Source organism: Raphanus sativus, chromosome 4 (assembly GCF_000801105.2).
Source record: "Raphanus sativus cultivar WK10039 chromosome 4, ASM80110v3, whole genome shotgun sequence".
NCBI lineage: Eukaryota > Viridiplantae > Streptophyta > Magnoliopsida > Brassicales > Brassicaceae > Raphanus > Raphanus sativus.
The window spans coordinates 37,331,902-37,346,742 of record NC_079514.1 but is presented as its reverse complement, the minus strand read 5'-3'; the positions used below and the strand labels follow the sequence as shown (position 1 = coordinate 37,346,742).

At 40.2% G+C, this 14,841-nt stretch overlaps 1 protein-coding gene across 1 annotated transcript; it reads right to left on the bottom strand.

Annotated features, from left to right (window-relative positions):
• Window positions 1-4,647: 4,647 nt before the first annotated feature.
• On the bottom strand, window positions 4,648-14,573 carry LOC108854029 (pre-mRNA-processing-splicing factor 8A). Its single transcript, XM_018627516.2, has 24 exons — window positions 14,163-14,573; window positions 13,953-14,076; window positions 13,762-13,854; window positions 13,216-13,606; window positions 12,635-13,121; window positions 11,757-12,547; window positions 11,406-11,674; window positions 10,950-11,264; window positions 10,533-10,837; window positions 9,999-10,453; window positions 9,790-9,916; window positions 9,437-9,678; window positions 9,221-9,344; window positions 8,833-9,130; window positions 8,324-8,577; window positions 7,581-8,197; window positions 7,388-7,494; window positions 7,032-7,286; window positions 6,452-6,925; window positions 6,128-6,289; window positions 5,834-6,031; window positions 5,473-5,751; window positions 5,161-5,403; window positions 4,648-5,065 (listed from the first exon to the last, which is right to left on the bottom strand). The coding sequence occupies exons 1-24, from the start codon at window positions 14,441-14,443 to the stop codon at window positions 4,874-4,876; spliced, it is 7,083 nt and encodes a 2,360-aa protein (XP_018483018.1). The 5' UTR covers window positions 14,444-14,573; the 3' UTR covers window positions 4,648-4,873.
• Between the last annotated feature and the right edge of the window lie 268 nt (window positions 14,574-14,841).

Sequence of the window (14,841 nt, the reverse complement as noted above, 5' to 3'; positions counted from 1 at the left end):
CTAGAAGATCTTTGAGTAACTAAATCCTTGAAAGAAAGGATTTACTAAATAGTTGGAGTTGATGTAAATCCTCCGTGAAAACTGAAAAGTTGGTAATCATGATATTAAACCATCAAGTGGGTCCTACTAGAAAAGGACGAGGGTGTAGATACGGTTGAAACCGATATCGTAGTCGTGGAAAAGGACGAGGAAGAATATACCGTCCCAATGAAATAATAAGAACTTCCACGTAAATAAAAATGGTCGGGTGAAAAAAAGCAAACAGAAAAGGTTTGCTACAGATTTGGCAAGACAGAACGTTGGGTACATATTTGTTGTACGCCAAAATATTAGCCGATCTGTATTAATGGTCAATAAAAAAAGAGAAAGGAAGTAAGATATACTTCATCTCTTATGAACCCGGACCATCTATCATGGATTGAATACTCATCTTGATGTTTTAAGATTTTCTGGGTGATTCAGAAAATAAATGGAAATATCGATGTGACATGAAAATTATTTTTCTAAACAATATTTTGAGATTCAGGATGGAGATAAATATACTTGACAGATAATGGATCATCATACATGGCTATTAAAGGTAACAAATATCTATCCTCTCTCAAAATAAATAAGTATAGTATCTAGTAATATATATAAAAATTACTATTGGTTCTATAAGAACTTATGATGAAAAGACATGCATAAGAGAAGGATGGCAAAAATTATAAATGAGTAGTAAACCTGAAGTTTACTGATATATAGCCATCCCCAATAATGTTATCGACATTATTGTGAAATGTTGAAAAACTAAAGGTTTTTCACATATAGCATGTCTTAAGAAAACAAAGAAACCATCATGGTTGTTGAATCATCAAACAAGTTCAATATATGTGATTTCTTTAAACAGTCCCAAATCAGGATCTCACTCTAAAGGATTTGAAACATAATTCATCCCAAATGGGAAATCTGAATATGTTATTGGTTCTAGAGTGGGATTCAGTACGAGATTTTAGACATGGAGTGTCATCATCTCGAGGGGGAGAATTAAAGAATCCTAGTGAGTGGAACAATGAGAATATTCTGTTCACTCAAAAAAGTACTTGATAAAGTAAATTCAAGTAAGATGATTCTCATGATTGGGTGTAAACATGCAGTTATGCATGTAATAGAGTCATATACAATCCAAAAGGGACAAAGTATATGGACTAATCAGAAATATGCTCGCAAGGTTGCTAGAAGCATATGAAACAACTGATGGAATGAGATATGAGTAATGGATTATCATGAAAGTTATTTAGTATAATCCATTCATAAAATTCCTGCCAGACATTTTGATAAAATAATGATCTCATAATCCAGCTGAAAAGGCTCCAATAAGAAAATGTGTCCTAAACGGACGATATATGAGTCTATGACACGCTAGAGACGTGATAGACCACTTTGGTTGCAAAGAGTCCTCAAAATGGAGCAAATATATGAATAGAGGACGAATCTCTTGATATGGTTTAATGTGAAGTCAGGTACCTGGATAAATCATCGATGATGATAAAGAGATCTCGATTAACCATATCAGTACGGGTAAAAAGATGGAACCAAAGAGAAAATAGATTGTCGACAATAAACAAATAAAAAAGCGCTATATAAATGATGATCATGATCATGAATATACCTCTATGTATGAGGTTAGAGTGAATTGATTAGCCAAAGAGTGAATGAGGCAATCAATTCGATATAAAGCTCGTTAGAAAAACGAGAGATTCTTGGACAAAAGGTCCAATGTATATATTTCTCCAGAAAATGAAATAAAAGATAACCTTGAGGTATGAAAAACGGCTTGTTCTGAGGTTACTGGAGAAAATTTATAATAGATGCAATATTAATATGTCTGGCAGGACACAAATGACTTGAGATGCATCTTAATAGTCCCTGGAGAATTAATGATATTCTCGGGAATGATAAAACTCTGAAAGAGTTAGAACAAGCCGTAAATGAGATATCTGGAACGAGTAACTGGTGATATGTTTACGGCACGGTTTGCCGATTGCCATTTTAATATGAATGAATTCCAGCGTTAGGGGGAGGAATTAGAGGAATTTCTAAAAGAGATTACATGGTGTACACATTTGTTGTTACACCTTAATCCCCCTACAAATTAAAGAGAGCTGGAAGTTTAGAAAATTGTGCATTTGCATAATTTGGCAAACCAGTTACCAGATGCGTTCACATATACGAGAAGAGTGACGAAATCATATATACCCGCTGAAAATATTCCATCAAGAGTGGTTGTTCCTGGGGAACAAACTGATGGAAACAAAATAAATGAACATGGGGTTCAGTTAAAGAGGGGGAGACCAGCGGGTTCGAAAGATAAAAATCCCCGAAAGAAAAAGAAATTGGTTGAGGAAAGTGGAAAGGTTCCAGAAGAACCTGATATTGAAAAATGTCTGAAAGAAGGCATAAGTGAAAAGGTTCAAGAAGAACCAAATAAAGATAAGGATCCAGATGACGAGGAGGGAACAGAAAAGTATGAGATTTCCATCAACTACGCCCTTAATCAAAAGTTATTGATCAGAAATAAAAAAAAAAGATGTTGATGGAATGTTCTCCTTTTCTGTGTCCAAAGAAATCAATCACGAAAGTGATGATCCCGATCCAAGGTCCATTTTAGAATGTCAGAAAAGACATGATTGGGAGGAGTGGAAGAAGGCCATTCAAATTGAATTACTCTCCCTGAATAAAAGAAGTGTCTTTGGACCTATTGTCATAACACCTGAGAATATAAATCCTGTTGGGTATAAGTGGGTATTCGTGAGAAAAAGAAATGAAAAGAATGAAGTAACACGATATAAAGCCCGATTAGTAGCCCAAGGTTTTTCTCAGAGACCGGGAGTTGATTTTGAGGAAACGTATTCCCCGGTAATGGATGCAATTACGTTTAGATTTTTGATGAGCCTTACGGCGTCAAAAAGTCTTGAAATGCATCTCATAGACGTTGTGACAACTTATTTGTATGGATCGTTGGATAATGATGAGACTCCCTGAAGGAATGAAAATGCCAGGGGCATTGAAAGAAAAATCCAGGGAGGTATGTTCGGTCAAGTTACAGCGATCACTATACGGATTAAAGCAATCCGGACGCATGTGGTACAATCGCTTAAATGACTATCTCTTGAGTAAAGGATATGTAAACAATGCGATATGTCCCTGCGTTTTTGTTAAGAAAGTCATCTGGCTTTGTGATCATCGCTGTATATGTAAATGACCTGAACATGATTGGAACTCAAAAGGAGGTTGATGATGCTCGAACTCATATGAAAGAGGAGTTCGAAATGAAAGATCTCGGCAAGACAAAGTTTTGTCTTGGGCTCCAAATAGAGCATCTCCGAGAAGGAATATTTGTGCATCAATCAAACTATACGAAAAGGCCCTGTGAAGATAGCGAGAAGATATTAGGTCCTGAAGTACCTTATCAAGATATAGCTCTGCTCCTACTCACAGGCATTGGAACGGAATAAAACATCTATTCCGTTATTTGCAAGGTACAGTTGATTTAGGGTTAATGTATTTTAGAAAACCCGAGTTTGGTATGGTTGGTCTTGCAGATGCAGGATACTTATCAGATCCTCATAAAGCTCGATCGCAAACCGGCTATGTTTTTACAATTGGTGGAACCGCGATCTTTTGGCGGTCCCAGAAACAAACTCTGGTTGCAACTTCTTCAAACCATGCAGAGACTATCGCGCTTCACGAAGCATGTCGAGAATGTGTGTGGTTGAGGTTAATGAGCCACCACATACAAGATTCAAGCGGAATAGTTAATAAGAAAGAGCCGACGAAAGTTTTTGAAGATAATTCGGCTTGCGTCGCTCAACTCAAAGAAGGTTATATCAAGAGCGACAGAACGAAGCACATCCCTCCAGGATTTTTCTCGTACATTCGGGAGCTCGAGAAAAATAAAGAAGTGGACATCGAATATGTACGGTCATGCGACAATCCGGCTGACTTGTTCACCAAGTCTCTTCTGACTACAACATTCCAGAAACACGTCGACGGTATCGGGATGCGACGTTTGCGTGACTTGTGAAGAGAAAGCTATGTCCATTATTCTCAGGGAGAGATTACGTCAGTGTACTCTTTTTTTCCTTGTCATGGTTTTTATCCCATTGGGTTTTTCCATGATTAGGTTTTTAACGAGGCATTACGTAATACAAGATGAATAATCAAGGGGGAGTATTATAAATATGATGATTCATCTTGTACAACAGATGTCACTAAGTCATCTATCACCATCATCATGCACCTGTCTTCTTCTCATTAAACACAAGATGACTAAGCATCTTATTCTTGTACTATATATATGAAACGTGAAAGAAGAAGAGAAGTTAAGTTGAATCATAAAAACTCAATCTCATATACTCTCTCTCTCTCGTTGCTCACCACCAACAAAACAATATATATATAATTATATAATCTTTTACTTCACCTTTTATTTATAACAGCTATGACTTTATCGCAGTATACTTTCCGGTGTAGTTGAGCTTGCAATCTCCCAGAAATCTCTCAACACTTTTAAAGCACCATTAGGATGGCATGGATCTGGGTGTAATTTGGGTTTGAACTTGGGATTTAACTCCCATCCAATTTTATTTTTGGATCAAAAAGAAAGATACGAAGCTTTTTCCCCTTTTGTTACAAGAAAGTTAGTTGCCTTTCTACCTCTCAAGCTTTCAAATAACATTTTAGTTTTGAAAGGTAACTATAAGTTTTTACATAAAAAGATTTTAGCTCTAGTGGCAAAAGATGTCATAGACTTGGGTACATTACAATACTACCACACACACGAGTAAAACTCAAGTCACTCGTAGTACATAACATGGTAAAAACATAATGATCAAGCAAAGGTGTCTTCACGATCTCCCTCAACGATGTCAGCGTCTTCCATGTTGCTGAACTCGAGGAAATGAGTGGGTCGATGTTCCTCGTGATAGTACTCCTTGGGGGATCCAAGTTTAACGCTGTATTTCATGCCCACCGTGTGCTTCACGCCCATAAAGTTGTAGTTCCACGGTCCGTTCTCAGGAACCTATATATCACAACAATACAATTCTCAATGATCAGCGTGTGTTATATCATCATCAGGGACAAAAAAAAAGATACAATTACTGCTGCGCTCCTTACCATGTAAAACCCGAGGAAGCGGTCACTCAATAGCATCTGAACCTTCTCATAATGGGTGGGAAGGTAGCCATGAGGATTGCTGCCTGTGTCCTTGTTGAGACGTCCCCATTCATATCCGGCTTGGGTCAGCTTATATGATGTCAAAGAGCAGGACCCCGGAGTGAAACTGCATGTCAGGATGATACATTTTTCTCCATCCCATTGCTTGTTGCTCTCCAGAATGCGGGAATGAGCGGTCACATCCTAATCACAGACATCATCAGTTAGTAATGGGCTGAAAAATAAGGGTATAGAAAATGTTCAAAATAATACCTGTGGTGACAATTGAGGGAGCTCGTTAGGCTGTGTGTGCAGCCATCCCAATGGCTCGAGATCATTCAAGAAATCATGCTCAGGAAGAGCAGACGGCAGGTTCACATGCTGGTGACTTCCCCACTGCGGCACCATCACAACACAACGGATTTCCTTCACCTGGGGATTATCCGGTGGGCTGATACCATACAGATATCCAGCAATTTGAGTCCGAAGATCTGCTACGCATATGAACTTCTTCAGGATGTTCTTTGGCATGATGTATGTGTATCCCGTCTCCTGTGAACAGCAAGAAAAATTGTTAAGGGCAAAGACCCGAGAAGGCTTTTTGCTTAACTTGAAAAGTGAATTGGATTCTAACCTTTATGTCATCCGAGTTCACGTAGATGTGATTGACTCTGAGGTAGAGATTGGTAGCTGATATTGCACGCACACGCCAATCTGTCTTGGAACCGAATGCAGTTTGCTCGTAGGGGCTAGTGGTAGTGACAATGAGCTCTTCACCATGAACATTTGTCGTTCTTGTTGTGACTGCATTAAGCTGGCTGGCTTCTTTTGCCTGCAAAGGAGATAATAGGTTCACAGTGAACACAGAATTACATGCACGGACTTGTTTATTGTTCTAAAACAAGATGGAAATCACAATTAAGGGTACCTGTTTCTCAATCTCAGCTATCTGTTGCCTCTGTTGAGAAGGTGGGGTAATCTCAGCTCCAAGGATAATATCTCTGATCTCTGATTGTGTCAGAGCTGAGGTATTCACATTGTTCTTCTTTGCGTAGTCAGATAGGATAAGATCCCTAAGAGCTACCTCCACCTGAAATTAAACATAGTTGTGAATCAGAAAAGAGAAGTATAATATACTATAAATAACTCAACCCGCAAGATCAGAGACAAAATCAGGTTAAGAGGGATCTTATTGAATAAGATGTAAAAATAGAAAGAAACTAACTAAATGAAAAGTGGCAGATGGAATTACCTTCATCCACTGGTCGTCAGTGAGAGAGGGCCAGATGTGATGTGGCTCAGTGACAACAGACTTGTCGGGCTTCAACAACATCTTAGCCTTCTCATTATTCACGTGAAGAGCGCGAAGGATCAGAATGAGTCTTGAAAAGGCAGTATACGAAGAGATACTCTTCAACCAATCATCATAGATATTGAATAGGACCATCTGTGGTTCTGTGGCCTTCAAAATCAGATCACCAAATTTCTCAATCTTAAGGCAAGCCTGGAACGGAAGCTGCAGTTCACTTCCCTTGATAACAATGTTGGGGAAATCCAGCAAGTGGACCTCAAGGGGATCGAGCATTCCTTTACGAGTAACAATAACTTGTTTTGGCTGTTCTTCAACAGGGAGAGACCGCACAAGTGCAGCCACCTCTTCAGCAGTTTTCCATTTCGCTAGCTGACCAAGACGCTTCTGACCAGCCCAAACGCTTGTATGGATAACCTATAGAAACAAAAAGCAGTTACTTAACATCCAATTGACTTGATAAAAAGAAGTTGCGTCACAACATGTATATTCTTAATGTAAATAATGCTAGAAGAAGACATACCTTCAGGAATAGCTGCCCAGTTCTTGGATTGAAGATAAAGATCGCACCATTGATTGGCTTTGTAGTTAAATTTCCTTCAAATGTCTTGTGAATTGTCACACGATAGACATTGGTATCATCCACAAACCATATTATTTGATTGCTGAATATTTCACCATAGTTTTGAGAAGACAGATATGGCTCTGTAGGCTCAGATGAGTATAACTGCAAACCTTTCCTTATCCTCTCTCTCAACACGTACAGAGCTGGATTAGACTGTAATATGCATAGTTTAAACAATAAGTTGACATAAAAATTCTCAATATTTAAACAAAAAGGGCTCTGCACTTGACAGACTGATATAAAAAATTTAGTACCTTCATGATCTTGTTCATCGCCTGAGCTAGAAGAGGTTTAGAACCTGGGAACCAATTGCCAAAGGCAGAATGCAAATTGTATGCCAGATCAAGCCCAATCATTACACCTGCACGGATTTTCTCAAAATATAAAACGAACTGCAAAAAGTAAAAGCTTAACAAAACAAAGCAGAACTGGAGAAGTAGTAAATACCTGTTGGAGATGGATAGATTGACATGTTATCAGTGGTATAATCCATGAATTTGGCCCTAGTATAACGCTCAATATCATGGGAATCATAATCTCCCCACCGAAGTTGCACATCTATCCAATACTTGTTGCTAGCCTTCTGGTCGAACACATCCTTTGACTCAGCAACCAGGCTTGGTTTTGACATTGGCCATTTATGTGCAGCAAATAGAAGAACATCAGCGCAAGAACTGTTCATCTTATAACTCTTCCTTGGATGAATTGTCTCCTTCTGAACAGTTTCTATCTCCAAAGCATCCAACTCTTGGTCCAATACTTGACAAAGATCCATAACAACACTCTCATGGATCTTTTGCCACAAATGGGCACGGAAAATCTGAATCAGTGATATCTTGAGTGTAGGAATCTTTCCATGCATAAATATTCCTGTCAGATCCAATTGCACTTGGAAACCCACATACACATTCGCTCGATTAATTGTTGGCGACCACCAAAGCGTGAATCTTCTATTTGGAATCTGGTTCAGACCAGACCTCTGTGCATTCGTCAGCTTCTTATACTTCATCGACTCCTCAAACCCAGATGCCTTCTCCCAGAAAAGACCCTCCCATGTTGGGAAACTGATTTCAATTAAAGCACAATAAAAATTAGCAAACTTGATGTGAAACCCTTAAATAAAAGCTGTGAGCAACTGAACAGAAAATGTTAACATGAAACAATGATAAACAAAGGAAAAGAAGACTTACTATGTCCCCTTGAATAACGTGTGCTCAAGGATACCCTCAACACCTCCAAGAGCTTGGATAACATCAGTTCGGTAGTTGTTTAAGTTCCACAACTTCCCATCATGCCTCTGGTGTGTCCACCAGAAAGGATTTTGTTTGAGGACCTGGTACTGCTTAAAGTCGGTCCGAACCCTCCAACCTTTATCATACGCTAACGTGTGCCTATCCTTCTGAAACAGGGTATTTATTCGAGGAATTCCCCTATCCCAAGAATCCTGTCATATTATTATCATACACGCCAAAAAAATATTTTAGAAACCCGACATAGAATGCAAAATAATCTTAAATTTGGGCTCCCAAAAAAGAACAAGGCAACACATAGATATACTCCCAAAAACCTATATCAAGCAAAGAATAAAAACAACTTCCACGCTACCAAAAGAAGGCAATCCAGTAAAGAAACATTCATCTCAGAATTCTACTTAAGTAAGGATGTAATATATGACAAGTATGACAAGTATGTTACGTACCTCCAAATCCTCCAATGTAAGACGCCTATTTTGGGCCTGTGCTTCCTGCCTCTTTAAAGCATACTCTGCCCACACCCGCTGTGAATCAATAAACTCACTTTCCCAAGGCTGTATGTAACGATATAGATTCGGAATAAGCTGATCTTCCTCATGGCTCATTCCACTCCTAAAGTGGGTTACCCCAACATCTGTTTGCTTGCTGTACCGAAGGTCGCTTTGTGGAATCAAAATATGACCCATTGACAGCATTCCCAATCCACCAATTTCCTTTGGAGTGTAGAAGATAACAGGAGGAAATCTGCCAAGGAAAATAAAAAAGAATCAGACTACAGAAAGATTAATATACAGCTCTAACATGTAGACCAAAATTTAATAAAACGCTGCTTACCGACTAGGCATCTTTGAGTTCAGCCCTATCTTAATCCTTGTTTGAATTTTGTTTTCGCACTTGACAAGTAGATCCAAGAGCTCTTGCGTATGCACAGTGGCTTCACGAAAGTAAGTCATGAGACCTGTACACAAAAAAAAAGTTGCGCTAAGCTTAATTCGCCACACATTGTGAAAAGCTATCAGTGGTGACAAAGCAGGCTCATAACATATATACCAATAAGAGCTGTATTCCATTTATTGACAATTTTGGTGAAGGTGGTTGATCCTGAAGACATGAGGATCTGCCTAACACGATTCTCAAACACCTTCATATGTTCATCATCAACCCGCAGAAAAGCAACGGCAGTCCTCTCCTTGGTCTGCTCATTTTGCAGATTCCAAACACCATCTCTTGTGTTGCTGAAAGCTTCCTGAGTCATCCTGATTTTTGGAAGTATGCGAACTTCAAATCCACACCTGCAGGTACAATTGCAAGAGTATCAGTGATGACAGAAGTACTAACAAAATATGGTCCCAAAGAAGACCTCGCTGCAACAACTGGACAATAACACTCGAATAAAACATTACATGCTGAATAGCAGGTTAGGATTATCCTTGCTGTATACAGAGACAAAGCCATTCTCCCACTCCAAAGTTGTGATACTCCGAGGAAGACGATTCTTCATGTCCCAGAAGACACTTCTACCAAGATTGACTGAAAGATGAACAAAAAATGAGACACAAGAACAAATGCATGCATGAATGACTATCGAAGAGTATAAAACGAAAGAGCATACCATCATGTTTCATCAACCTCATCCTTGCATCTCTTGGCCAACACTTCTTATTGTTGTATCCCACCATGTTTTCATTGTTGGGATCAGGATGCTCAGTAAGATAACGCTGAATAAGATCCCTGGCCTCTTCATGGGTAAATTTGAACATTATATGAACTTTGTCTATGTAGCGAGAATACAGTCTTATGGGATGGCGTGTCTCCACTTTTGTATCCCAAAATGTCATAAACTCGTTAGGCATCTGTGGTGGCCCAGCAATTTCACTCGCCCGAGTCAGACCAAGAAGCAAAAGATCAAGCAGTAGTCCATAAAACTGAACAACAAAAGATGCAAACTGAAGTCCCCTAATCAGACCATACGAGTTAGTATGACTCATATCTTTGTAAGACAGAACCACATTATTCTTGGCAGACACGTAATCCGCAATATTGTGGTCAAGAACCAAACGAAGCAGCCTAAAAAAAATTACACAGAATACTTATTATTAGCACAGAAAGCTGAGAATTAATTTACCGTTAATAAACTAGTAGATACCTGTTCAACATGGTCAAATCGATCTTCTCAAAGAACTTTTCAAACTTAGTCTGGAGCATCACCACACATTGCCCATCCCCTGTGTCCCATATGCCTTGTAAATTATTGATACCTTGACACCACTTGTAAACCAGAAGTGGTGGAGGCTCTGAGTCTGCTGGCTTGATCCAGTTTGGGAACAAGTGGCGCTTATCACCCTCGTACCACAAGTATTGGTCAAGATAGGCATCAGTAATTTTCTCCAGAGGCTCTATTTCATAAACTGGAATCAAGTAGCTGTATAGATCCATAAACTCTATGCCAACCTGCAGAGAACGGATTCACTATCAGTTCACATAGTAAGTTGACAACATATGTTCAACCCATTGCTCCAATATATAACCCATTGCTCCAATATATAGTGAAGGGTAAAGCTACCTCTTTGAAACCACGCTGGGTGAGAAGATGACGTTTAATTCTGGACAGAGCTTCATGAGGATTGTCATACGCTTGTTCAATCAGACCAAGCTCCTCCCGCTGCTGCTGATTCAACCTCACAGCAACACTGTATGATTCCTTCAGTCTTTCAAGGGCCAGGATAAGCAACTTTGTGTCATGTTTGTACGACAATGGCGGGAATGGAATTGGAGAAAATTTCCTCGATTCCAGCCAGTGAACAGTAGTTGTATAAATTGCTAGTGCTTCCTCGGGAGTGACATATGGACCATCTTTCAGGTAATTGTGCTGCCGTTCCTGTAACAGGTTTACAAGGATAATTCATCAGAGAACTGATAATGAAGAATGCAGGGAACTAAGTTACTCAAAACAGTAAATGAAGCTTATTATAGAATTTGTTTAAGCAAATATGAAGACATTTAAAGAAAAAGTACAGACCTGTTCTGCCTTTAGCCAGAGACGAGTCAACCTTCCTAGATTCTTTCTGCAAACAGTCTTATCAACCGTAGCCCCTCTTCTGATACGCTCACGATTGTAGTGAGCAACATTTGTCCACCAATCAGCCTTAGACTTGACATAACGCAGGATCATATTCTCAATTGGCACGGGTAACCCAGGGACCTTCCAGGGGATATTGGCTTTCCAACATCGCCATGCCTCGCTAAGGTGCTGCAATATTGTCCGAGCTTTGTTTTGCTTGATACCCTCTGCACATAACAAGAAAATATAAATATAGGACAATTTCATGATTAAAAACGCAAGTAAAAACACATTTGAAAGAATGGAAACCTGGCATGGCATCAAGAACGTCATGCATGACAGCAGCTCGCAGTTCCAAATCGAAGTGGCTTTCAACTCTCTGTTTCGTGACAGTTTTGGCAACTCCTTTTGAATGACGCCCCTCAAACTGACGAGCAAGAAGATTTCCTAACCATCTTTCGAGAAGAGGAACTATTCCACGAAGGAAAAACAACCATACCCTCCACATTGGAGCCCAAAAGCCACACCCTGGTCCCTTACCCACAGGACCCGTATTGAAACGGTAGTATATCAAGTGCTTCAAATCCTTGCACATCCTAATCTGCCTCATCAGTCTGTATTTGTACCGGTACATACCCGTCAACTGGCCAACGTGGGAGAAAATATACTGCAGACCGTCAGCCAACTGGAAAGCATCAACATTTCCAAGTCGGAACTGGACATTCGCATCAACTACAAGCTTTGTCAGCCGGAGGATCTCACGGCAGAGATGGAAAGCGTTCCCAAAACGTGACTTCTTTCGCTCTTTGGTGGTCAATGTTTTAACAGGCTTGAGGTTGAAGTTGTAGTCAAGGTGCAGGTAGTTCAAATTCTTCCTGTGGATCAGCAGGTTAAGCATATTATACCCCTGCCTGCAGACTTGCAGACCCACTTCAACCCAATCCAACTCAGTACTCTGGAAAAACTTTGTAGCTGCAAGAGATCGGAATAAGTGCTTCTTCTTCTGGGCTTTAGGGGGTCTATGGTGCAGCTCATTCAGCACGTAGCACTTCAAAAGCTTTTGGTAACTAACTCGAACCTTAACCGGATAAGCTGGAGGACTGCAGATAATGAGTTCAGAAACGTATTAGGAAATATACAAGTAAGTTATGAAAGGGAAAGAGAACAAGAGTAAAACAGTAGCTTACCAGTGCTCCTTGAACCACTCTGACACCAGGGGAATATCTTCTGACCGCCTTGTTCTCCCAGACCTCATATTGAAAGGTCGTGGGGCAAACAACAATGAAATACCAGCAGCTGTAGTGTCAGTGTAGAGGTGGGTGTCTTTCAGTAAAGGTTCCACTCCCTCTGGTAAGGTAAAGTCATCATCGTCATCATCTTCAACAACGTTCCTTTCACGCCTTTCCTTATTGGTGTTGCTTATCGGGTGAAGTAACGGATCGTAATAAAACGCTGGAAGATCAGGATCCTCGGTCTTTATATACATCACCATAGGACTGTGATACACACAGAGTTTGACTTTCCTGGGACGATTGTTGTACAGATGGGGAAAAGCGATCCTGTACTCAGTTCGAAGAGGGGAACGAATGATAAGCTTGTTGATGTCGTTGAACTCATTCCAGTCTTCATCCCCTTTCTCCATATCACGGTACAAAGGTTCAAACTTAGGACCACCTGCGTAAGAGTAACAGAATGCATTAGAAAAAGGAGAAGAAACCGAAGAGAAACAAAAAAATCAAAATTCCAGAAGAGAAGGAAAGTAGCATACCAGGTATGCACATGTTCAGAGCCTTGGCGGTGAAGAAAGACGGCATGTCAAACAAGTAGAAGTAGTTCCGATCGATCAAATCAGACAGCAACTGGCCCGCAAGCCTGTGAAGGGTCGCCATAATAGGAAGAGAGAGATTCCACTTCCGGTAACTGGGACCATTAATCAGCTTGGTCTTCACTAGTGGCTTGTGGTCATAAAACCAAGTGTGCACAGCAGAATCTTCTTCCTCGTCTAGCTCCAACTGAATCGGCTCAAGAGGATCCACATCCAACAAGTTGTCAGCATAGTCCAGTGGAGGCTCTTCATCGTCAAACGGTGGAAACCGCATTCGCTTGAAATGACGACGATCCCTCTTCTCTCTTCGCATCATAATCCACATAGTACCCCACTGTAAAACCAACACAGAATACAATAAATATCACTCAATTACATTTTGGAAACAGTACCCCCACTGTAAAACCAACACAGAATACAATAAATATCACTCGATTACATTTTGGAAACTCAGACGCAAGAAAAAAAAAGAGGCTATTATTAACCCACCTGAGCCATGTAAATAGGTTCTACAACCCATGGAATCTCGTTCACAAACGTAATAGCTCCAGTGATATGGTAGAGAACCTTAACATCTCGAACCTGGAAGAAATCAAGAGTTAAAGATAAATATAAATAAACAAGAGGACAATCAATAAACAGCTGAAGCTAAGCAGCAGTATAATCAGTTATATAAGAACCTGCTCCCAAGGCATAGGCATATTCTCCAGGAGCTTGAAGACAGCGTGAGGGACGAACTTAAGAGCTCCAAGGTATACACGTTTATCATGACGAAACTTCTTCGATGTCATATCACCATGATCCCTGAGAGAAGAAATCACACCTTTTAGTCAAAAAAAATCACAATCAAAAGAAACAAAAAAAAAATCTGGATCTCGAGAGAATCTCACCTGATAATCTTCCTGACGTGCTCAGGAGGCATGTCCTCCTTCTGAGTCTCCACGAATCCGAACTTCCTCTTGTCGCCGTACCGCTTCGAGTTCAGCTGCATCCATTTACGGGCCTTCTCCTCGAGCTTCGCCTCGGCTTCTTCCGGAGTAGGCTCGACGGGAGGAGGAGTCGGATTAGAGGAAGGCGGCGGGAGGGGAGCGTAAGAAGGATGCGGTGGCGGAATCATCGGGCCGCCGGTGCCGGGAGGGGCTAACGGCATACCGTCGTTGTTGTTCCACATGATGATAAATGGGAATAAACCCTAGATCTGTAACGATCTCTATCTGTCTCTCTCTCAGTCACTCTATCGACGCTACTCGAGGGAGAAACCCTAAAAACGATTTTTCAATTTCTTTATTTTTTTTTTCGGTCTTATAATGTTATGAGGTTTATCCAGAGGAGTAGGCTGCAAATATCTTAGTCGGTTCTTTGGTCTACTAAATCCGGTTCTCTATGTGGTTCTTTCATCTATTAATTAAATCCGGTTATCTTTGTCGGTTCTTTCATCTACTAACTAAATCCGGTTATCTTTGTTGGTTCTTTCACTGATGATCGTAGGAGTAAGTCATCAGTTAGCTTCTAGCTTTCTTCGTGCTGTGTATTAAAGAAAAAATGAAAAAAAAAGTTCATCATTTATAT